Source organism: Protomyctophum bolini (genome assembly GCF_963924005.1).
Source record: "Protomyctophum bolini genome assembly, chromosome: 2".
NCBI classification, from domain to species: domain Eukaryota; kingdom Metazoa; phylum Chordata; class Actinopteri; order Myctophiformes; family Myctophidae; genus Protomyctophum; species Protomyctophum bolini.
In genome coordinates this window covers 2,252,867-2,278,017 of record NC_137863.1, presented here as the reverse complement: position 1 = coordinate 2,278,017, position 25,151 = coordinate 2,252,867, and the positions used below count along the sequence as shown (strand labels likewise).

General features: G+C 43.5%; 1 protein-coding gene across 1 annotated transcript in view; it reads left to right on the top strand.

Moving 5' to 3' along the window:
• The window catches only part of LOC308334842 (arf-GAP with coiled-coil, ANK repeat and PH domain-containing protein 3-like), a 118,166-nt gene extending 94,003 nt beyond the window's left edge, over positions 1–24,163 (top strand). Inside the window, exons 10-25 of the mRNA XM_080791716.1 lie at positions 814–926; positions 1,677–1,728; positions 3,211–3,311; positions 3,842–3,953; positions 4,773–5,044; positions 5,624–5,693; positions 6,658–6,752; positions 7,458–7,681; positions 9,398–9,501; positions 10,166–10,271; positions 11,878–12,149; positions 12,781–12,890; positions 13,345–13,455; positions 13,803–13,864; positions 20,562–20,626; positions 23,998–24,163. Coding sequence (XP_080647842.1) covers positions 814–926; positions 1,677–1,728; positions 3,211–3,311; positions 3,842–3,953; positions 4,773–5,044; positions 5,624–5,693; positions 6,658–6,752; positions 7,458–7,681; positions 9,398–9,501; positions 10,166–10,271; positions 11,878–12,149; positions 12,781–12,890; positions 13,345–13,455; positions 13,803–13,864; positions 20,562–20,626; positions 23,998–24,075 — 1,947 coding nt within the window. The 3' untranslated portion in view covers positions 24,076–24,163. The remainder of the gene's footprint in view (positions 1–813; positions 927–1,676; positions 1,729–3,210; positions 3,312–3,841; positions 3,954–4,772; positions 5,045–5,623; positions 5,694–6,657; positions 6,753–7,457; positions 7,682–9,397; positions 9,502–10,165; positions 10,272–11,877; positions 12,150–12,780; positions 12,891–13,344; positions 13,456–13,802; positions 13,865–20,561; positions 20,627–23,997) is intronic.
• The last annotated feature ends 988 nt before the right edge of the window (positions 24,164–25,151 follow it).

The window sequence follows — 25,151 nt, the reverse complement described above, 5'->3', positions numbered from 1 at the left end:
ACTTCATATAAAGGTACTTTATATCTTCATTTATGAGACAGACAACAAACACAGTGCTTCGGTCAGATTCGTCAGAAGCATTATATGGTTTTGTACATTTTATACATTTTGTGTTTCAATATTTTATTAAGCAGAAAAATACATGGACAATACATGAACTTATGACACATGGGCACAACATACGACATACGGAACCCCCTTCTGTAACAGTTTTTTTTCTTCATTTTTTTCCTTTCTCTATTAAACACTTGGAGGTTCTCTGGGGGTTTAAATCAAGATCTATAAGACATTCATGAAATCAACCATAATCCCAAAATGGGTTGACAGTACAATAACAAGACAAAGACAAAAAGTACTATATGCAAATCATGAAATACATATGCCAAAGGGGCATAAGGACAGAAAGTATATACAAATCATAAGTACCTATTTACAGTTTCACACCAAATTGAGTATATTAGACATCACAATATAGCTTTTATACATTTTGAATAGAAATGTGTTTGTTTGTGTAATAAAAAGGGTGACTTCTTTGAGAGCGTTTTCACTGTGAAACATCACGTCTATTTTGGATACTGTATTCGTTTTTAATCAGAACTATTGAAGATATTTCGTCCAATAATTTTAGGAAAAATATACCGGCAGGATATCGGAAACAACTCAACTGTATAGTTATATATTGACGACCAACAATTATGAGAGGGGAACGTATAATGTTAACAACTGTGTGTGTGTGTGTGTGTGTGTGCGTGTGCGTGTGCGTGCGTGCGTGCGTGTGTGTGTGTGTGTGTGTGTGTGTGTGTGCGTCCACAGGATTTCTCCTACGATGAGACGAAGGTGGAGTTCGACGTAGACGCGCCCAACGGCGTGGTGATGGAGGGCTACCTCTTCAAGAGGGCCAGCAACGCCTTCAAGACCTGGAACAGGTAATTCTTATCCCACCATTTTGTAACCCATTTTTCACCCCTGTGTCAATTATCTAGCACAGGGGTGCCCAAAAGGTAGATTGCGATCTTCGATCTACCAGTAGATCACAAAGGCTGTGCCGGTATAGATCACATGACATGCCCCTAAAGGATATTTAACTTAAATATTAAAAGAATATTTTTGGCATCTGCCACTTGAATTAAGGTGACTTGATTGATTGACATAAAACAGGGCCTGGGTTGCTGTACACAAACGTTGGTAGCATTAAAGATTAAATACCAAAAAGCCCTAGGTATTCCATATCTTCCCCTCTATTTCCCAGTGCATTTGTCTTATACTGTATGTAACGCAAGTGCCGCTATTCCAACCCTCAGGTAAATTTTTCTTAATGTATAATTTATTTCAGTGGGTAGATCTTGTTGAGCTGGTAATTTTGAAAGTCAAAAAGTGTGGGCACCCCTGATCTAATGGGTAAGGGTAAGGGTCCATTTGGTTTCAGTCTGTCGGCTTATTCCTTGCTAATCCAAAGCTCTGACAATTAGTATTGTGTCTATTTGCTGATTAAAGGACATTGTAGACGAACAGTCTAAATTGCTCCCATTGTATTAGCAAAGCTGTCATCGATATCCAAACAGTATGCAAAATCTACTCTGGGCAGCGATTCTTAGTGTATCTCAATATACCTGTATGCAAATATAGTGTAGGTCTAGCTGTCTAGGTGTCTAACTGTATGCCTGTCTCCTCCCAAGGCGGTGGTTTTCCATACAAAACAGCCAACTGGTCTACCAGAAGAAACTTAAGGTACTGTACTGGACTTTAATGATCTTAAATCCCTTTATTTTAGATAGTTCTTGAGTGGTGCAAACCACTCCAATGAACAGAAATGTCCGTGCTCACCAGTATGTAACTATGTGGCCATGAGCACCAGCATATGACTGTGAGTACCGGTACCGGTACCAGAGTAGGGGCGCTGTTGTCAAATAGCAGATCTACAAGCTCATAGCGCGCCACCGAGTGGCGCGCTACGAGCTTGTAGGTCTGCTATTCTTTTTAAATCGAAGAACCACTGACATAGAAACATAGCTGTAGATTGTGGTTTTTTATCAATAATTGATCAATGTCACCATGGTCCACACACTACAAATTAAGGAAAATAAATAAGACTTTTTTTCCCCCTTTTTTTTAAATTGCCAAAAGGGCAGGGGCTTAGAAGGACCACTACCAGTTGACCTGTAGTAAGTCTCATGGTCGGGGGGGTAGGACCAAGTCTCATGGGATTTGGATTTGTTTATAAACATTTTGGTATTTGTTTATAAACATTTGTGATTTGTTTATAAACATTTGTGATTTGTTTATAAACATTTTGGGATTTGTTTATAAACATTTGCGATTTGTTTACAAACATTTGGGATTTGTTTATAAACATTTGGGATTTGTAAGTCTCATGGGGGGGGTAGGACCACTCAGGGCCGGTTCTAGGCATAGGCGAACTAGGCGGTCGCCTAGGGCCTCAACCACTGAGGGGGCCTCGTCACAGGGAGAAGATTTTTTTTTTCATGTATCCCTTACATGGGCTACTGGCCACATGTGGCCCCCACCTAGCTTCTTAATTTTGATCTCAAAGTGCACCAGATTGAAGCATTTTCATGGCAAATTTAAAAAAATTATCCGGCGTGGCAAAGCAGGAGGGGGGGGGCCTCTGTATAATATGTTGCCTAGGGCCTCAAAAGGCCTAGAACCGGTACTGGCTTAGAGTATATATGAATAGAGAAGACACCCGAGTTCTCCTTCCATCCACTTTGCATTAAGTTGCTCAAAAGCGCATGAGGCGATTTCACTCTTCCTTCCGGGGTATAGGAACAGAGTGCATTCTGGGATGGATTGCCCCAATAACATGAACGCGCTGCCGTTGACTATTATTGTGCCGTTTGTGCGCGTTCACGTATGAAACACTCGTTCACGTGTCATGGCCTCAATCACATGAACGTTGCACAATGATAGTCAACGGAGCAGCGCTGGCTCGAGCTGCAATACCAAATTCGGCCACTATGTCCATTTGGCCTCAGGGTTTCCTCCGGGTGCCGTCTCTATTCATATATACTCTAAGGGCAGGGGGAGCACCCCCTAGTTTATCTGTGCACGCCACTGGTACCGGTACTTACTCTCCAGCTGCATGAACAGTGTTCGAGCGCTCAGTTCTTTTCCCGCCCCCTCCTCTCCTCCAATGAGCTCTGTGGTGGTTGGAGGACCATTTTGATTGACACTTCTCTCTGCCAATCACAGGACTCCCTGACGGTGGTGGTGGAGGACCTGAGGCTGTGCTCTGTGAAGCCGTGTGAAGACAACGAGAGGAGGTTCTGCTTCGAGGTGGTCTCGCCCAACAAGTGAGTCTGGGACCGCTTTAAGGTCCAAATGGTTCTGCTTCGAGGTGAACTGAACTAAAATAGAACACTGTAACTAACGAATACTGGATAACTCACCCCGGTGCGTGCCCATTTTTCCTCCCGGAATCTTCACCAGTGAGGGGGATAACTTTGTAATATGCTATTGGCTGTTTGTATTCTTTTTGGAAAAATATAAAAAGATACTCCTGTGGAAAGGCTATATTATTTTACTTATATTGACCCAATAAACAATTTAGTATTATTTAGTATATGTAAGGTTTTGCGCACTCAAATGGTACCAGAACAACTTCTGTGAACAGACTTCACTGTAGTAGCTTTTCATAAATTATATTTGTACATAGGGCAGGCTGTTCTGCTGTCATGAAAGTTTATAGTTATAGAGAAATACAAAGTCCAGCCTCTCCCACCCCTCACTGGGGAGAATTCTGGGAGGAAAACAGAAACGGTGTGAGTTGTCTTGTTACCTATAAACTAACAGAGGTACCCTAACTGTTCCATCTCTCCACTAGGAGCTGCATGCTTCAGGCCGAGTCTGAGAAGCTCCGCCAGGCCTGGATCCAGGCCGTCCACGCTAGCATCGCTTCGGCCTACAGGGAGATCTCTGACAACTATTACATAGAGGTACCGACGCGCACGCACACACACACCTACAGGGAGATCTCTGACCACTATTACATAGAGGTACCCACGTGCACGCACACACACACACCTACAGGGAGATCTCTGACCACTATTACATAGAGGTACCGACGCGCACGCACACACACACCTACAGGGAGATCTCTGACCACTATTACATAGAGGTACCACCGTGCACGCACACACACACCTACAGGGAGATCTCTGACAACTATTACATAGAGGTACCACCGCGCACGCACACACACACCTACAGGGAGATCTCTGACCACTATTACATAGAGGTACCCACGTGCACGCACACACACACACCTACAGAGAGATCTCTGACCACTATTACATAGAGGTACCACCGCGCACGCACACACACACCTACAGGGAGATCTCTGACAACTATTACATAGAGGTACCGACGCGCACGCACACACACACCTACACTGACACACACACACCTACAGGGAGATCTCTGACAACTATTACATAGAGGTACCGACGTGCACGCACACACACACATACTTTGTGTATGCGCTGTGTGGAAGTTAGTGTGAGAGTCTGACCGAGGAAGAACACAAATGCTTCAACTCTCACACTAACTTCCACACAGCGCATACACAAAGGCCCCGCCACTCACTCCCCAGTGCCGGAAGTCCCACCTCCAAGTCACTCCTATTGGCTGAAGCCATAGCCGGCCGCTACAATACATTCAAAGATTTGTGCTGCATATTCACGATTGTCTCGTGCCGCGATACGAGCTTGTAGATCTGCTATTTTTCAACAAAATGCTTGTCTCCCTCTCTGCAGCGTCTGGACCGAACCGCCTCGCCCTCCACCAGCAGCATCGACTCTGCCTCCGAGCACCGGGACAGGGGGGGGGAGCACCGCGGGGAGCGGGGGGTCCGGGGGGGAGGGGGAGGAGGAGGAGGAGGAGGAGGGGGAGGGGGGGAGAACCTCCTCCAGAGGGTCCAGGGTCTTCCGGGCAACGAGCTGTGCTGCGACTGCAGCCAGACGTCTCCCTGCTGGGCCTCCATCAACCTGGGCATCCTGCTGTGCATCGAGTGCTCCGGGATACACAGGTACACCGCCTCATTTTCTTTTAGTTTAGTTTAGTTTAGTTTTAGTTTAGTTTATTCGCACAATAAAAACAGTACAAAAAAGGTAACCTCAATAAAAGAGAAGTGTGTGCAGGTGAGAAAAGAAACCCAGGGAGGGCTTATATGTGGTTCTCACCAAAGATAATATACAAATAGTAAGACAAAGTAATCAAACATAGGTATTGAAAATAACAGAAACAAATACATTATTTACACTTGTGAAGTGTGTGTGTGTGTGTGTGTGTGTGTGTGTGTGTGTGTGCGCGTGTGTGTGTGTGTGTGTGTGTGTGTGTGTGTGTGTGTGTGTGTGTGTGTTTGTGTGTGTGTGTGTGTGTGTGTGTTTGTGTGTGTGTGTGTTTGTGTGTCTGAGTCTGAGTATGTCTGAGTATGCACAATAAGGCTACATTACGTTAGAATCAATTGGAGAGGGTTGCTTCAAGAGGCTGGCCCTCAATCTATGTTTAAAGTATCACCTTATCACCCCCTTATCATCTGAATGGGGTGAAGTGGTCCTTCTCTATATCCTCATGTGTTGCTCCTGCATGTGGTCTCTCTCTCCAGGAGTCTTGGAGTTCACTTCTCCAAGGTGCGCTCGCTGACGCTGGACTCCTGGGAGCCGGAACTACTCAAGGTATGCTGGGATCCACCAACCTGTAGACACGGATGGCTGTATTTTGCGTGTCTTAAGTACCAGGTCTTATTCCCTAACTTGAGTAAACTAAAGACCTGGAGGCGTGATCAATGCCATTTGGCCAAAGAGCATTGATCACGCCTCCAGGTCTTTAGTTTACTCAAGTTAGGGAATATGACCTGGTCCTTAAGACACGCAAAATACAGCCCGGACAGTCTTCAGAAGTTTGCTTTAGACCAGCCATCCCCAACCCTTTTTCTGTTACCTCCGGACCTATACCCCCCCAACCCAACGCTAAGTCTCGTTGTATTTGGCCAAAAATTATACATTCTTTGTAATATGATTATGGCAAAATAATCACAGAATGTCAGAGAATGCACTGAGAGACATGCAGCTGCTGTATATACTCCCGCGGCTGCTCTACCAGGTTTTGCTGGTTTTTTTGCACTAAATAACACCATAAAACCGCCACTACCCTTTTCATGTCACGCACCCCCCTAGAACATATATGTCACAAACTCAAGGCCCGGGGGCCAAATCAGGCCTGTGAATGATTTATACCACCATATAATACTACAAGTCCCACAATGCATTGTCACGTATCGAGGGCCCGCAATAAGCGCAAGCATGTGTCTTCTCTTCATTATTGATCAGCAGTGAAAGTATATCACTTGTGGTCAACTTTCAGCTACTCGCCCTCTCCCCAAAGATGGTGTTAAAACACAGTCCGGCCCTCGACTTGTACCAATTTCTTTATTTTGGCCCACTGTGTATTTGAGTTTGACATCCCTGTTTTAGACCGTCGATGAGTTCATCTACATCTCTGTCTCTGTTGACATCCGTCTGTGCTTTGCTCTCTTCCTTCAATTATTTTCCTCTCTCTCTCTCTCTCTCTCTCTCTCTCTCTCTCTCTCTCTCTCTCTCTCTCTCTCTCTCTCTCTCTCTCTCTCTCTCTCTCGTCCAGTTGATGTGTGAGCTGGGGAACACGGTGGTCAATCACATCTACGAGGGAGCGTGTGAGGAGATGGGAGTCAAGAAGGCCGGACCGACCAGTTCAAGGTCATTAACCCCATTCTGACCTGAGATCAGATTCTAACGCACAGAAGACTGGTGGTTCTTTAACCCATATTAATGCAGGACCGACCAGTCCAAGGTCATTAAGCCTTTAAGTTTAACGCACAGAGACCCACCGAGGCCCATCGTTCTACAAATGGCTTCTAAATCAGCAGCTCTCCCACTTTTTCCTAATTCAAAACTATTCAAAACTTTTGAGATTTTTTTTTCTTTTCATATCGTCGATCTGCAATTTTGGCACAAAAAGAAAAGCCCAATATAAAAAAAGAAAGAATGATTTAACCCATTCTGGGCGGGAATCCCTTTTGGTGTTAGCATTACGTTATGCTTTAGCTATTGAAAAATAGAAGATCTACAAGCTCATAGCGCAAATCGAAGAACGACTGACATAGAAACATAGATTTTTTCAGAAAACTGTCAGGATGTAGAAGACATTTTTAGAATCTCAGGTCAGAATGGGTTAAAAACAAATTGTATGTATGGAAACAATTTCAGGCCAGAGAAGGAAGCCTGGATCAGTTATACAGTTATACAGTTAATAACTGTATAACTGTAAACTGACAGTTATACAGTTATACAGTTATACAGTTATACTCCCTCCCTCCAGACCAGAGAAGGATGCCTGGATCAATATATATATATATATATATATATATTTAATATTATTTATTATATACTCCGTTCCTCCAGGCCAGAGAAGGAAGCCTGGATCAAGGCCAAGTACGTGGAGAAGCGCTTCCTGAAGAAGATGCGCGGCAGCGAGGCGTTGGTGGCGGGCGAGAGGAAGCCCCGCCCCCCCTGGGCGGCGAAGAAGTGCCAGCGCCACAGCAACTCCCTCCGCGTGCCCAACAAGGCCCGGCGGAAATACCAGCGCTACGAGCCGGGCAGCGCCTCGCCCGCTAACCTGTCGGCAGGTCAGTGGAGATCAGGGTTGTTTTATTTTAGTTTTTAGTCATAAGTCTCGATCTTGAATGGTTTTAATTTAGTTTTTGTCACATTTCATTTGTCACCTGGAATGTTTTAGTTTTAGTCTAAAACGAGGATTTCTTTTTCTTTCACAAAATCTAAAAACGATGGGCTATAACCCATCGTTTTTTTAAACCTGTTTTTTTTAACCTTTTCTGTATCCCCAAAAGTCAATATTCTGTCCACTTTTCTTATTGGACAAAGTAATGTCCACTCCACATATACTGTAGGTATTAGGTAATTGGTCGCACACACCAAGAATGTATTTTCAGATGGTTTGTGTCTTTTGACACTGCCATTCACAAACTCTTCACACTGCTGGACAGTTTTTTATTTTGATTTTAGTTTTAGCCATAGTCTCTTCAATAGTTTTCATTTAGTTTCAGTCACATTTTAGTCACATGGAATGTTTTAGTGTTAGTTTTAGTCGACTAAATATAAGATTATTGTCGACTAAATCTACAGTTGATGTCGTCGTGTTTTGGCGGGCCTTGATGCCGTCGTAATGACTGATTTTACACTTGCTGAAAATAGCCGATCTACAAGCTCACAACGAGTCGCATCTGCTATTTTCAGCATGCAACCAAGTGTAAAATGACTTATAGATAGATCTTTATTTGTCATTGCAACGTGTACAACGAGATTAAAAGTGCCAACCAATCAGTGCATCATATCACAAAACAACATACAAGCTAAAACAAAACACACATGACTTCTTGTTATTGCACAACCCCAGCAGCACTAGTAATGCACAGACATGTCATTTCAGCTGTTATCGCACAACAAACCCTTATTGCACTTAGGATAGCAGAAAAACTAAAATGTGTCACAGCAACAGATCATTTTTTAGCAGCATTGAGTGCAACTACCGCTGTGGGATAGAAGCTGTTACTGAATCTGTTGGTCCCTGACTTGATCACTCTGTAGCGTACGTCTGCCTGATGGCAACAGTTCAAACAGTGAGTGGGCGGGGTGGGAAGTGTCTTTCATAATGTTCAGAGTTTTTTTTTTAAGACAGCAGTCTCTGTGTAGTTCTTCCAGTGTGGGGAGAGGGCAGCCAACCATCTTCTGTGCTGTACTGGATCTCTTGTCCACTATAGTCCCTTCCTAGCATTGTTGTCTTTTTTATTTGTTGACGAAATTGTCAGTTTATTTAGTCTTCGTTTTAGTCATCGTAGCTTAGTTTTCATTTAGTTTTCGTCAGTGGAAAAAGGTAGTCGACACTGGGACAGCCCAAACGTCTGCTCTGTGATGTAGCCATCTGAAAATACATTCTTGGTGCAAACCCATTACCTATATGTTGATATTATTCTGAGTGGTAATGCACCATAAGTCAGTGTGCGGTGGTCACGAGAAAAATGTCACAATGTAATGTGTACACAATATGTAATATAAATGGCAGGACAAGACTTCATAGAGAAATATAACATTCTATAAATCCATGATTTTACAAGTGTTCAAATGGCTTCCCTCATTGGTGAAATTAATTCATTTCCAGGCGGTCAACGCGGTGTGATGCGTCGCGATCTTGTAGATCTGCTATTGTATCGTTTTGTTGCTGTGTTGGCATGTTGTAAAAGTTAAACAAACACATCTCTCTCTCTCTCTCTCTCTCTCTCTCTCTCTCTCTCTCTCTCTCTCTCTCTCTCTCTCTCTCTCTCCAGCTGCGGCGGCGGCAGCTGCAAAGATCCGTCGTGACTCTCTGTTCTGTCCAGACGAGCTGGACTCCCTGTTCTCCTACTTCGACAACGGCTCTGGTCCCCGCAGTGAGTCACACTACACTGCACTTTAACTGTAGCGCCCTCTAGTGGTGGTAGTATATTAACACATTCCGTTCGTACAACGCCTCAGGACGTCTTAAGGATTAAAACCGAGCTGAGCCTTGAACGTCTGTGGACGTCCTAGCGCATCCTCAACGATACGGCAGCCTTTCGGCTGCATGCCGTATGCTACGCTCTGGGCTCATATTAGCTTACCGTTGACTTAGATGTTAGCGCGGCGGAAAGAATGACTCGTCTCTCCTAATCCAGGGCGCTCTCCGTGGTGATGAATGGATCGATATGCTGGCGCTTCATTTCTGCTCCTCATCCGTCTCTCCCGCAAAACATGAACGCTTTTTGGATCAAATATCGTATAAATTAAAATGATCGCAATGTAAAGTCAACTTTTTTTTTTAGTAGATTGTTTCCGGGTCATGGCTTTCAGAGTAAAAGCGCTGAGACAACCCCGGCCACCCAGAGCTCCTATTTTGAAGCACTTCCGGCACTGATAGTGTTTTAATTTGTCTGTGGCTTGGCGTGTCTCTTAGTCCCTGCAGGTCTGAGCAGCGACAGCGCCCCCTAGTGGTGTTGGTATATTAATGTGTCCGTGGCTTGGCGCCCCCTAGTGGTGGTCGTATATTAATGTGTCCGTGGCTTGGCGGTTCTTTTGGTCCTGCAGGTCTGAGCAGCGACAGCGGCCTGGGAGGAAGCACCGACGGCAGCACAGACATCCTGGTGTTCGGAGGGGCGGTGGTGGACAGCGTGACAGAGGAGGAAGGTGAGTGGTTATAATAATGACATCCTGGTGTTCGGAGGGGCGGTGGTGGAAGGTGAGTGGTTATTATAATGACATCCTGGTGTTCGGAGGGGCGGTGGTGGACAGCGTGACAGAGGAGGAAGGTGAGTGGTTATTATAATGACATCCTGGTGTTGGGAGGGGCGCTGGTGGACAGCGTGACAGAGGAGGAAGGTGAGTGGTTATTATAATGACATCCTGGTGTTGGGAGGGGCGCTGGTGGACAGCGTGACAGAGGAGGAAGGTGAGTGGTTATTATAATGACATCCTAGTGTTCGGAGGGGCGCTGGTGGACAGCGTGACAGAGGAGGAAGGTGAGTGGTTATTATAATGACATCCTGGTGTTCGGAGGGGCGCTGGTGGACAGCGTGACAGAGGAGGAAGGTGAGTGGTTATTATAATGACATCCTGGTGTTGGGAGGGGCGGTGGTGGACAGTGTGACAGAGGAGGAAGGTGAGTTGTTATTATAATGACATCCTGGTGTTCGGAGGGGCAATGGTGGACAGGTGAGTGAGCTAAGCGCTGTGTGAACGTTGTCTCTGTGTAGTAGCACTTGCCCTAGCCTCCACCACCATACAGGCGTATGCAAAGGCTAAACTAATGTTGTTTAAAATAGCATTTTATGTAGACATAGCACTCTATAGAGCGCCGCAGTCCCCTGAGCCCCTCTCATGACAACGAGAGAGACCTGGGAAAAATAATTCCCCGTTCATTTTCCTCATAGACTTTGACGTTTTCACCGCAGACAAAGCCTATACTGGAGTTGTGACAAATCATGACAATAAACACAATGTTTTTGGCGGATCAAATATTAGGTCCTCAGATAAACATCTACTGAAGATACCGGGGTCTAACCTAAGAACAAAGGGCAACCGGGCTTTCGCAGTGGTTGCCCCCACTCTTTGGAACGCCCCTCATGCTAAAAAACGCTGAGTCAGTAGACTCTTTTAAGAGACAATTAAAGACACATTTATTCCGTATTTATTTCCCCATGTAGCTCTTACCTGATTTATTTTACATACCTAAGTTTTTGTTATTCTGCCTCTATAGTGTACCATTTCACATGCCTACATTTCCAGTTCTGCCTTGTTTATTCTTCGTTACATTTTTTATTGTCTTTTTACTTTTTTGTGCTATTTTTTTTTGTTTTTTGTTCTGTTCAGCACCTTGTGACTTTGTCTTGAAAGGTGCTTTTACAAATAAAATGTACTTACTTACTTACTTAGAAAGAAGGTCTGTCGCTCTGGATTAAGAGTGTCTGCCGTATGCCTAAATTGTTACAACGGTGCTTAAACTCCCCCCCCCATGTCACTTGGTCAGAATTTGGTCAGAATGTATTGAAAGGATAGCCCCTTGAGATGCAGCATCTCATTTTAGAGGGGGTCCCGTACACAGGGAAAGACATTACATACAGTACACGTACAGTTACACAAATAGACAGTGGACAATAGACAATACAGACATGTACAGATACAGTTAGCTTGCTCATCCTCTCCCACCCACTCCCCCATCCCCCCCAACTCTTTCTGGACAAGCATATTGAGACTAGTACAGTACAGTGATTTGAAACATCCCCCCCCCTTCCAGAGGAGGAGTCGGAGGAGTCGTCCAGCGGCGAGGTGGAGATGGAACAGGAGACGTCGTGTTGGGACGTGTCGGGCCCCGAGGCGGAGGCTCCCACGCCGCCCCCCGGTGGCGGCAGGGAGGAGCTGCAGCCCGGGGCGCTGCTCTACCGCGCGTCGCGCCTCCACAACCTGCCTGTGATGGCCGAGGCGCTGGCGCACGGCGCCGACGTGCACGCCACCACGGGAGAGGACGACGAGGAGGGGAAGACCGCCCTCATCCAGGCCGTGGCCGGGGTGAGTGTTCTGTTCCTTATTTTTAAATCCACATTAAAAAGATGTTTGGCCGAAAACATAGTGTAAATATAGTGTAGAATAGATAAATGGCATAAATGAAAAAAGTAAAAAAAAAAGTAAGGGGAAAAAAGAAAATAAATCCAGTTTTATTGGTCAGTTTATATGAATTTTGTCCTGTTTCTTGTGTTTTTGTTTTGTTTGTTTTTTGCCTCCTGTTTCTGTCTGTATTGTACCGTTTATTGTCTGTTGCTCCCCTTCCCCTTTCCCCAAGAGGACCACAATGGAAACAAGCCTAACAGCTTTCTTGTGAATTTATCCTTTTGAAATATATTTTCAATAAAGTATTCAATCAATCAATCAATCAATCAATTCCTACGATGAGCTTGTAGACTGGCCGTTTTAACTATTCAAAAATGTTTTGCAAAATCGTAAAAAAAAAAAAAAAGGCAAAGAAGTTTATGGATTTGGGTTTGGCGGTGACGATGACGAAAATGGAGCCCTAAGTGCTCTTCACTTGCAGATGAGCCAGTAGGATAAACAGCGCAGTGACAATTCATTTGGCATAACGAATAAATGGCGGAGGAAAAAGACGCAGAGTGAATGATGGGTTGATGTGTCTGTCTGTCCTCAGGGTTCTCTGATCGCGTGTGAGTTCCTGCTGCAGAATGGAGCGGACGTGAACCAGAGGGATATGAGAGGGAGAGGCCCTCTGCACCACGCTACCTGTCTGGGACACACTGGGTAAGACAGACAGACACCAACAATAACAGAGAGTTCCGATATCATACCAATAGTTCTGAAGCTTCACACACTGGACCACGGCAGTGAACGTGATTACAAATCTCTGTCTTGCATTTAAAGCAAAATGGGGATGCACTGACATCATTCAATTCGTTATAGAACATTTAAAAAAAAACATTTTGTAAAGACAGGGCCCTTTCCCAATGGCATTTTTAATGTTTGTTCAGACAACGCAAACATTAAAGCTGTATATAGGACCCTCAAAAACATATATTTGGAACAAGCCCACATCGCGTGGGCTTGTTCTGTACATAAGCTATTTGGAATACGGTATCCCAGGTATAAAATAGGTTAGTGATTAATCTGTGATTAATCTGTAGAAACATTTTTTAAAGTTACAACGTTTCAACCATTCTCTCTCTCTCTCTCTCTCTCTCTCTCTCTCTCTCTGTAGGCAGGTGTGTTTGTTCCTGAAGAGAGGGGCGTCACAGAGTGAGGTGGACGAGCAAGGTCACGACCCTCTGAGCATCGCTGTGCAGGCTGCTAACGCAGACATCGTCACGCTGTGAGTTGCGTACACACACAGAGACAACAACTCTCTGCGCACACAGAAAAAACAACTATCTGCGCACAACAAACATCCCAACATTAATGAACAACAAGCAATACAGTAACAATGGAAATAAATTTACAAACATAAACATAACAGCAACTTAATGACCCTGTTGTTCAGACAGATATACCTGTCTCTTCTGTCCACTGGGCTGTCCCTCAGTTGATGACAACTATTTTGCTGCCAAAACTGTGCATTTGGACTGTTCTCCCAGAACATAATATTGGAGTGATGAGTTATTAATGGTGGATTCAAATTCTTTATATTTTTCTTTTCTCTCTCTCTCTCTCTCCCACCAGGTTGCGTCTGGCCCGGATGAACGAGGAGATGCGCGAGGCGGAGGCTCCTCTGGGTCAACCAGGTCAATACTCCAGCAGCAGTCCCACAGAACAGCAGTATAGGAAATGCATCCAGGAGTTCATCTGCTTAACCATAGACGAATGCTAGGGGGGGGGGGGGGTGGGTTATAGGTGGATGCTAGGGGGTGGTGGTGGGGGTGAACATAGCTGAATGCTAGGGAGTTCCTCACTGGGAAGGGAGAGCAGTTGACGAGGTCGCCCCCCTCCCTCCTCTAAGCCACTGACCTTTGAACCTGATAGGAGCATTGCCAGTGGATATGGAGGTTAATAAGCTGCTCTCAGACCACATGGACCCGATATATAAACCTCCCTATTGGGGCGAAAATAGACAGATCTACAAGCCCACACAGTGTGAGTAACGTGACACGCTGTGAGCTTGTGGACCTGCTATTTTTTTCTTTTCCCGGGTCAAGGGAATTGGGGGCCCTATCTTGCCTCTTCTCTTATGCCTAAACTTATTTTGGATTTTGAAAACATTTTATAATAGTGAGAATCGACACTCTATACAAGCTCATAACGAGTAAATGTAGAATGCAGATTTTTTTCCCCCACTATTTTTTGAAATGTTTTTCAAAATAAAAAGGCTAATACAGATTATAGGCATACGGGATAAGGGGTCGGACAAGATAGGGCCCTTTGGTGTAGAGGGCAAAAAAGATAGGAGGGGACCAAGTACAGCCCCTGGGGGGACCCCAAGACCCTGGGGGGACCCCATGAGTCAACCGAAGTATAGGGTTTAATATAAGAGGCTCTCGAGAAAAGGAGCGCTTGATTTTCTCTACGACGTATAGGGGTGTGTCTCGGCGTAGCGATCGTGACACACAATAACGGACCTGTTTTAATTCTTATTGACAAATACACAGCCGCCACCTCCTCCTCCATATACTTCTTCTTAACCACTAATAACGTTTCTGCTTTGCCATTACGCGGTGTCACACCCATGCTATGCTAGCTATAGCTAGCCATTCTAATGCTAGTTCCATCTCACACGCACACCGACGGTCACGTTTCGCCAACGTCACATCGCTCAATAATAACCAGTGGTGTATAAAGTAACCCAAGTACTTTTACTTACGTACAATTCTGAGGTATTTGTATTTTCACTTGAGTCTTTCCAAGTTCCAGTATTTTTACTTCTACTTCACTGCATTTCGGAGGCAAATATTGGACTTTTAACTTTTTTAGTTTACTAGTAACTTTGTAAAATTTGATTATTATTATTATTACAAAACATACAGTAACCACTTCAGCCCTGTTATATACATTTCGGTAATTTTGACCAACTTCAAACGGGACATTCTGGATATAGTGAGTACTCTACTTATGGTACTATAAGTAGATTTTGATGCCAATACTTTTACTCAAGTACATTTTTAAAATTCCGGGACTTTTACTTGTAACAAAGTATAGTTCTACGCTTCAGTAGTACTTTTACATAAGTGAAACAATTGAGTACTTTTCTCCACCACTGTCTATAGTATAACCTAACAGTAATGTTTGGTCGTAACTCGTAACGCTTTTTGGGAAAAGGTTGTGGGTTTACCTTTTAGCGCTGTTGCTGATACCTCTCTGCAGCCGCACTGGTTCTCAAATTCACGGTCTGGATCCATGACGAGATATGTATTTGCAGCGGACTGCTGTTTTTTTTAATACCAAATTGGCCAAATTGGCCAAATATTACGTAGAAGTGGCAAACAGCCTGATCTTGTCACAGCCTGAAAAGGTTGAGAACTAGTGCTCTGGAGAAGTTACCCTCCACACCCCCTCCACTCTGCTCCGTGCCTACTTTAATTAAAAGAAACACCTTCCATTGGAGGGTCTGGCCCAGTTGGAGATGTGGCTATATATTAGGAGTCGTGTGGTCATCGTTTAAACTGTGCAGTGCATCAGAGTAAGCTTTCGTAGCCATGGTAACGGTATAGGAGGTGGCCGGTGTGTAGTTGGCTGTGTACAGAGAGGAGTAGAGGTCGGAGATCTGACGTAAAACTGTGACAAAATACTGAAGGGGATATATATATATATATATATATATATATATATATATATGGGGAGAAAACTAAAGCGTCTCCTTAGGGCTGGGTGATATGGACAAACATCTAATGTACTTTTGTACCAAATCCCTTGATGTCGGTGCTTTCACTAAATATTCATACAGTGAGATGGATGGATAAATAACCATTAGTAATGGCTTTTATGGCCGTCGTATAATGACTAAGTCGGTAAAGGGGAAATATTAGAACCAGCTCGAGCCTCCGGATAAGTTCTGAAGAGTGCGTCACTAGCGTAAAGAACCCTTAAAACAGAGTGCATCCCCTAGGGTAGGTACCCTCACATGTTCTCCCCGTGTCCCCTAGGGTAGGTACCCTAACAAAAAACATGCAGTAATCCTGGTCTCTAAACTGCCTCCCCCTGGCCAGCCGGGGCGCCTGATGGAGGGGAAAGGAACTGGTTGGAATAACGTGTTCCTTCCACGCGCTACGTCCAACCAGGGAAACTCCCCCCTGTCAGGTGTAAAGGAGCAACTTGGACACTCAGGCATGAAGGAAGCATGAGTTCAAGTCCGTTGCTCTCCCCTTGTCCCCCATATATGGGGACTAGGTTGGTCTCCCCTTGTCCCCCATATATGGGGACTAGGTTGGTCTCCCCTTGTCCCCCATATATGGGGACTAGGTTGGTCTCCCCTTGTCCCCCATATATGGGGACTAGGTTGGTCTCCCCGTCTCCCCTTGTCCCCCATATATGGAGACTAGGTTGGTCTCCCCTTGTCCCCCATATATGGGGACTAGGTTGGTCTCCCCTTGTCCCCCATATATGGGGACTAGGTTGGTGGAGGGTGTGTAGAGCCCAGGATCACATTAGATAATTGACACAGGGGTGAAAAATGGGTTACAAAATTGTGGGATAAAAAAAGAATATATTAAAAACAGAGTGCATCACTAGCGCCGTAAAGCACCCTTAAAACCAGGGAAAGAAAACAGGTCCCATAATAATACAGCATTTCGATATACAGTACAAAAACCCGACACGACATGCGTGACGTCAAGATTATATCGCCATGTCGCCCAGGCCTATGTCGGGCTTTTTAAGATACTTTGAAATAATAATTATGTGCGGAAGTGAGTGAGTGAGTGTGAGTGAGTGCATGTATGTATGTATCAGTGAATGCTGGGAGACAGAGTTAAATGCTATGATATGAAACATTCTGTGTAAAGGAAAATCAAAAAGGAAAAAAAAGAGAAAAAAAAAACGACTGTGCACTTTTCCTATACCTACTACAGTATTATAATTTTATTTTTTTAATTTTTGATAATTGTTTTATTTTATTTTATTTTATGTTTGTTGTCTCGTATGTCCAAATAATCATCGATTATGTCAGGTTTTATATTTTATGTTGTCTGCCCAGAGGACACGTGCAATGCATTCTTGGAGTCTTTGCAGTTTTTGATATATATTTCCATTGAGCGCTACTCAATATTACTACTAGCATAATGGTCTTCAGCTAGTTTTCATGTGGCAGGCAGCACACATTCAGTTTATTCATGCATTTTGCAAGCTTGTCAGTAAAGCTATGAATCTATAGACATTGTGGTGGTGGTGATTAGTGTGTTCTATTTTTAGTTTGTCTTCATTGCAGCCGCTCCAAGCTGGAGGATGTCGTTTCAGAACCTCATAACAAATTGGAAGCACTTTGACGCTTTGCTCAGACTAAGGAAAGGAAAGGTACTATGTTTACCCAGGGTAACTGGACTAAGGAAAGGAAAGGTACTATGTTTACCCAGGGTAACTGGACTAAGGAAAGGAAAGGTACCATGTTTACCCAGGGTAACTGGACTAAGGAAAGGAAAGGTACTATGTTTACCCAGGGTAACTGGACTAAGGAAAGGAAAGGTACTATGTTTACCCAGGGTAACTGGACTAAGGAAAGGAAAGGTACTATGTTTACCCAGGGTAACTGGACTAAGGAAAGGAAAGGTACTATGTTTACCCAGGGTAACTGGACTAAGGAAAGGAAAGGTACTATGTTTACCCAGGGTAACTGGACTAAGGAAAGGAAAGGTACTATGTTTACCCAGGGTAACTGGACTAAGGAAAGGAAAGGTACTATGTTTACCCAGGGTAACTGGACTAAGCTCAAGAACTTGTTTACAGCCAGGCCCTGCTCATAGATAGAACATTTCATGGTAGGGGTTCAATGCCTTGCTCAAAGGGCACTTCAGCGGTGGTAATTTTAACGTGCCGGTCCGGGGGGGATACGAACTATAGCGACCTTCCGATATCAAGACCGCTCCGCAAACCGTTCGGCCACCGCTGCCCCTATAGATACTGGCAAATAGGATTCGTTTCTCAAATCTGATCTTTGTGACTGACTGACTGTCCACAAACTGTTACTTAGTTGCAAATGACTTTGGAATTGTGTGAATTCAGACACCGTTGACCTATCTATATATATATCTGCATTTGGTCGTGTTAATGACCATGTATAGGCGTGAGTTATTTATTATGCATTACTTTACACTCGATCTACAAGCTCAACGCGCGTCACAATGCAGCACGTTGTGAGCTTGTAGATTGGCTATTCTCACTCTCAGCGATAGCGACATCGCCAGAATCTTTAGAAATCTGATTTGCGTTTAACCCATTCTGACCGGGAACCCATTTTGGTGTTAGCATCATGTTATGCTTTAGCTATTGAAAAATAGCAGATCTACAAGCTCATAGCGCGCCACCGAGTGGCGCGCTACGAGCTTGTAGGTCTGCTATTTTTTGAAAAATCGAAGAACGACTGACATTTTTTAGAATCTGATCTCAGGTCAGAATGGGTTAATCAGACCAGTGTGTGTCCAGTGGAAACCTCGTATGAATCTGATCTCAGGTCAGAATGGGTTAAAACCATTTAGGAGCGCGGTTCTAATGCCACTCCTATTCACGTGACTTTGATCTACCACCACATTGTGAATTTCTTGTGTAAATGCGTTATACACATACCTGTTAACTAAATCCTTATAATATTTTCACATACCGTACTTTTCTTATTTTCTTTGTATACAATTGGACCTCTCTGCTATCCGTCCATCCGTGAACCACATACAGTACAGTACGGTGCTCCTACACCGTATGTTTTTTTATTATTTATATGTCGTGCTTTTGTTTTCCTCCGCCAAAGACTTTTGAAAAGGGAAAGTGTCGACTAATAATATTGTCATAATAACGGTGTCACGTTTTATTTTTGTTTGTTTTGGTTTGTTTTTGTTTTCAGAGTAGATCCAGCACTAATAGTCTTACCATGCTTTGTACAAAGTGACAAAATGGTGTAAACACTGTTGGTTTTTTTGCTCAAAAAAGTAGAAAAGAAAAAGAAATGTGACTTAGCTTGAGAGATATACAGTATATAGGATAGTTCAATGTATCGCTGTAGAAGATTCATACAAGAAGCTGCTGTGACCAGACTCTTTAGGGAACATTACTCCTGGCTGAAGTGTTATGTGTTGTTTGTGTGCGTGCGTGAGTGAGTGTGTGTTGTTTGTGTGTGTGCGTGTGTGTGTGTGTGTGTGTGTGTGTGTGTGTGTGTGTGTGTGAGTGTGTGTACTGTGTCTGTGTTAACACGGGGAGTGGTACTGTATAAAAGGGTGCTTTTTAAGGCTGTAAATAATTCGCTATAGTGCATTCTAAAGAATCGACTCCAAACAGGCCTGCCTCTCAGCATTCAACCGTGGATCATATCCCTGCCTGACTGATCTGTTGTGTGTGTGTGTGTGTGTTTAGGCCTATACAGTAATTGTCTTGATAATGTTCTCTTCCAAAATAATGATGTCTCGGAAATTGTCCTCGGAGCTAATGTTACATAATGGTGTACAGTACTGGGGAGATATTGGGAGTGTAGTGTACACCCCCCTCGCCCTCCCTGTTGCTGGCGTTTTGGATATGATATCTTTTGGTATAATGTCTTCCTTCTCTTTAGAAACGCTAGAAAAGGACAGGGGGAAGAAAAAAAAAACACGTGAAATGCAGAGAATAAACTGATAAACTCTTGATGAACTAATTAACGCTGCTTCCTCTGCTTATGTGTGCTTTCATTTGTGTCTCATTATCCTGCTGACTGTCGGCAACATCCTTCCAACATGACTGTGGACTTTACACATGAGTGGAAACATTACTTAACAAAAAAAACAAATGTTGGGAGAATGTTGCCTTTCTTTTTAAGCCACTGTATTCTTACTCTATATAACAAAACGTGGGCTAGCACTTGGCTTATTCAACGCAGTAGAATAATTTATGTATTCAAAATCACATTTCTTTACTGACTCAAGCCTACAGTAATAGGCCTACTGTAAGTCACAACATCAGCCGATGTCACAATATTTAGTCTGGTGCTGCTTATTTAAATAAGAAAAGAAATTAAGATCTATAATAATTGTGTCTCAGGTTTTCGGCAGCAGTATTAGGGAAGGGAAACATGCCTTGAATAATTCAGTGTCTTTTCTTGGATCAATAAAAACGTGAACTCATATAAACATTTCCATATTATCACTACTGAAAACTCCAGAAATGTCTTCGGTGTCATAATTCATTCCTCATCTCAAACACGGAAAGGCAAAGAAAATAACGAACGGAAACGCAAAAGGAGGGAAAACATGTACACGAGTCAAATGAATATACGGTTGACTGACGTATCACTGCTTGTTTATTGTTGCTATACAGGCGTTCCCACCTCCTCCGTCAGAGCCAGCCGAAGAGTTAAGCACAGGAACTCATTTCGGGAGAGAGTGAGTGAAGCATTCTGGGCCGTCGATCTCATCTCACTATACGGGCTATTCTTACGATACTCTTCTTTACCTGTACTCTGTTCTTTCTGTCGGGGTATGATGTATTCCTTTAGGGTGTATTTTAGGCTCTGACACATTCTGTGCTTTCGTTTCACGCACACTGTGGAAACTTTCCCCGGAGCTGTCTTTGTCTGAGAAGAAGTTTACCTTTTTCCATCTCCTTTTTGGGGTAATTTGGGTACATTTTAAGTCTCTTTTGATCTGATTCTGTGTGAATCTGGGCGGGGCCCATCTGCACTCTAGAAATTGTGTGTGTGCACACACACACACACACACACACACACAGATCATTAGTATATTATGTAAATTACAAGATGAATTGCACAGTGTAATAATAATGTACAGTAAGTTATTCCATAAGCATTGCCGAATTGCATTGAATATCTATCCTATACCAAATACCAAATACGATTATTACAAAAGAATGAAGCAGCCCAAACATACTGTACTGAAAAAGCAGTTTATTAATACAAATATCATGCTCTTTTTTTCACATTATACATGATGACAGAGAAAAGTGTGACCACACTAAGCTTAAACAGTGACAAACAGTGATAATTGGCAGTTTTCAGATGAGCAAGACAAAAATACAAATGCCTTAATTGGGACCAGTGAGTCAGTGACAAGGATGCTTCTCCACTCTCTCCTTCACTTCCTCTGTTCTGGCCCGGTTCTGTTCAGTTCTGTTCTGTTCTATCCTGGCCCAGAGGGAGACGCTATATACAATTACAATTCAGGCATTTAGCAGACGCTCTTAATCCAGAGCGTCAAAAGCTTCCTCAAAACGTTCTCCCTTCAAAACAACTATAAGAGGTATTCCTGGAACCCACAGAACCAGAACGAGGAAGTCCGATTCTGTCTGAGACCGGCTGACTATGGTGTTCCTTCCTGGGTACTTCCTTTCCGGGAGGCAGCTCTTCCTGTGCTTTCCCCTTCTGACTTCAACGACGTAGAGAATAGAAGCTCATTGGAGACTAATCAGTGGTGTCTGTTTTAACCCATATAGACCTGGGAACCATTCTACAAATGTCTTCTAAATCCTAACGGTATTCTGAAAAACCCTGTGTTTCTATAATATGTCAGTTGGTGCTCAGCCTTTTTCACATCAAGGACCCCCAGAATTATCTGTATTTGGGCCACGGACCCCCATCTGAAAATATGTAGTTCCAGGGACCACCTCGGAAGCAAAGATTTGAGTTAAGAAACGGTCACTCTGAAAGAATTCAAAGATTTGCGCCACATTCTCACGATCTTTTCCCAAAAATAGCAGATCTATACAAGCTTGTAGCACGCCACTCGGTGGCGCGCTATGAGCTTGTAGATCTGCTATTTTAAGTATCACGTAATGCTTAAAACACCAAAAGGGGTTCCTCCCGCCCCAAAATGTGTTAAAACAAGGAGACTAAATGGGTTCTGCAGTGATTGATGCAGACCGAGGCTAATAAAGAACAAACTCCGCCACCACTGCATGGTGTAGCCCATTTCCATGAATTGAGAACAAATAAAGAAATGACTTATATCTTCTATCAATTAAACACACCATGAAGCCTTCATGAATTCATGGAGATGGTTTTAATTTCACCGCATTCCTCCTGAGCCAATCATTCGATCACCGGGTCATCGATCAAAAGGAGACTTAATTAGTAGGAGACTCTGATTATAATTAAATATAAAGTATTCTAAATGTATTTTACAACTATGATAATACACTATAATGGATTATAACTGTGATTATATAATGCACTATAAAGTATTATAATGTATTGCAACTATGATAATTATAATACACTGAGATAGTGATTCATTTATAATACTATATAATCGATTATATAGGCTAATGCATGCACAGCTATATGATCCTAGTCTAAATAAAATGTCAGGCCCAGGCGGTGGCGTAACCGTCTGGGCACCCGACTGGTAGTCCCGTCGCAGTGTGCCGCGGGTTCGACTCCCGAGCCCGACCGACACGGCCTTTACTGCATGTCTTCCCCCCCCATCTCTCTCCCGTTTCCTGTCAGCCTACTGTCTGTCCCTTCAAAAAAAAAACAATAAAAGGCGTAAGCCGCAAAATAAAATATCTTTAAATAAAAAGTCAGTGAGTGATGACAGGCTTTTTGGGCCCACTTAACCGATAGCTCAGAGCCACCCTGCCTGGAAAGGGTACTTTTTAGGGGTAACAAGACAACTCACGCCGTTTCTGTTTTCCTCCCAGAATGTCCCCCAGTGAGGGGTTGGTGGGAGAGGCTGGACAGCAGACGGCTGGACTTTGCATTTCTCTAACTATAAACGTTCATGACAGCAGAACAGCCTAAGTACAAATATAATGTATGAAAAGCTTTGAGTGTACCAGTGTATACCATTTGAGTGTGCAAAACCTTACATAATACTAAATAATACTAAATTGTTTATATAGGGTCAATATAAGTAAAATAATATAGCCTTTCCACAGGAGTATCTTTTCATATTTTTCCAAAAATAATACAAACAGCCAATAGCATATTACAAAGTTATCCCCCTCACTGGTGAAAACTCCGGGAGGTAAAACGGGCACGCACCGGGGTGAGTTGTCCAGTATTCCTTTATAGGCACTCATTTTCATCTAGTACCACTTTCAATCCCGTAAGAGGGCACTTTTGGACAAAGAATAGCGAATATAGCAGATCAGCTATTTTCGAGGCGCAGCCCCAGCACTCTTTATAGCTAGTGGAGATGCGGTGTAACGACTGGATGGATTTATAAACAAATTTGCTCGACGCAAAATGCTGTACGTTTTTAAGTTTGATGTCTATGCGTGCACGCCCCTGGTGGTAACCGGACTTTAGAGACTCTTGGATCATCAAATTATCGGCTCTGGAATGCGACAGAAACTATAAAATCTCCATGAATTCAAGGCTTCGTGTAATTGATAGAAAATAAGTCAATTTGTCCTTTAAGCCCTATTTCAATCAAACATATATAGCCAATCTACAAGCTCTCAATGAGTCACATCGCATAGACTGGTGTAGTATATTGAATAACTTATAATTGGCTGTTGATGGAGACGTGTTTAAGATATGTTTCAATGTCGGGTGGGTAAAAGGTAATGTATGTATACATGTATGTAATCTTAATTACGTCACCATCAAAAGCCGATTTATAACCACGTCTACCATACATACATATTATACTACTTCTGGTCCAGCCGACCACAATACTTGCGCGCTCTGCTTGCGTACAAGTAATAATCTCGCCCCAAAGTATAAGGAGGCCAGGCCAGGTGGTTCATGTGGTTAATTCAGCGGCGACTCCGATGTGATGTCCCCCTGTTACAGGTGACGTCGCCACGGTCGCCTGTGCTGACGTCTTTCGCCAGTTTTCTCTCCTTGCGACTCTCCGGCCCGAGAAGCTGAGGAGACGGAGTGTCCAGTTCAGCCGCTGCCAGAGTTAAAGGGACGTTTTCTTTCACCGCTGGAAGACACTGCAGTCACTCAATGTTAATAGTATATTTGTAGTAGATAACAGTATAGCACAAATTTGAAATGTGCACCCCTTATATGGCCTGAAGAATAATGAGGTGTTGGTGTTGGTGACTACAGGCCCTATAGTCACCAACCTATAGTAGGGTTTGACTGGATTGCTGAATTCCTACAATGACCAAGATCCAGACTATATGAATAGGCCTTCAGAGCCATGGAGTAAGACAGAGTTACGACAACTCTGTTCACTTCATGGGGCCAGCAGGCTCGTCTACATACATAGACTTCTATTGAAAAGGGACAAGCGCAAGTTTACGGAATGCATTGGAGTCTATATGGGCTCGCCCGAGTACATGAACCAGGCTGTTTTCTGCCCCCTCAATGTCGTGACTCCGTCTTACTCTAATGGCTCTGGTCTTACTGAGACAACATGTAGTCCAGGAACGAAGTGATACCAGTGCCTGTGATGTCGCAGGCATGCTATGAAATACTAAAATATCTGAAACCATATATTACACACATTAACAAAACCCCAGGAAATTTGTTCTAAATCTTCTAAACGTCATTAACATAATGTTTGGGGTGAAGTGACACAGTCAGTCACATATGGTCCAACCTGACTCTAGGCTTCTTCTCCTCCATGGACTAGACAGAAGCTGCTACTGTATGTGTGTTACAGCAAAATAGACCATTTTTGCAAGGTGTACGGCCAGGGGTGCCCAAAAGGTAGATCACAAAGGCTGTGCAGGTAGATCACATGACATGCCCGAGAATATTTAATTTAACTTTTTGGCATCTGCCACTTTGATTGACTGACATAAAAAAAGGGCCTGTCAGCTCAAACCCATAATGCAATACTTTGTTTTCAAGAGTGTTGCTGTGTCGGTAGATTACAAATGTCGGTAGATTACTAATGAAATAAAAATACAACTCTAGGCCTATACCTATTCCATTTCTCCCCTTTCCCATTCCAAGTGCTTTTGTTTTAAATGTAATGCCAGCGCTGCGCT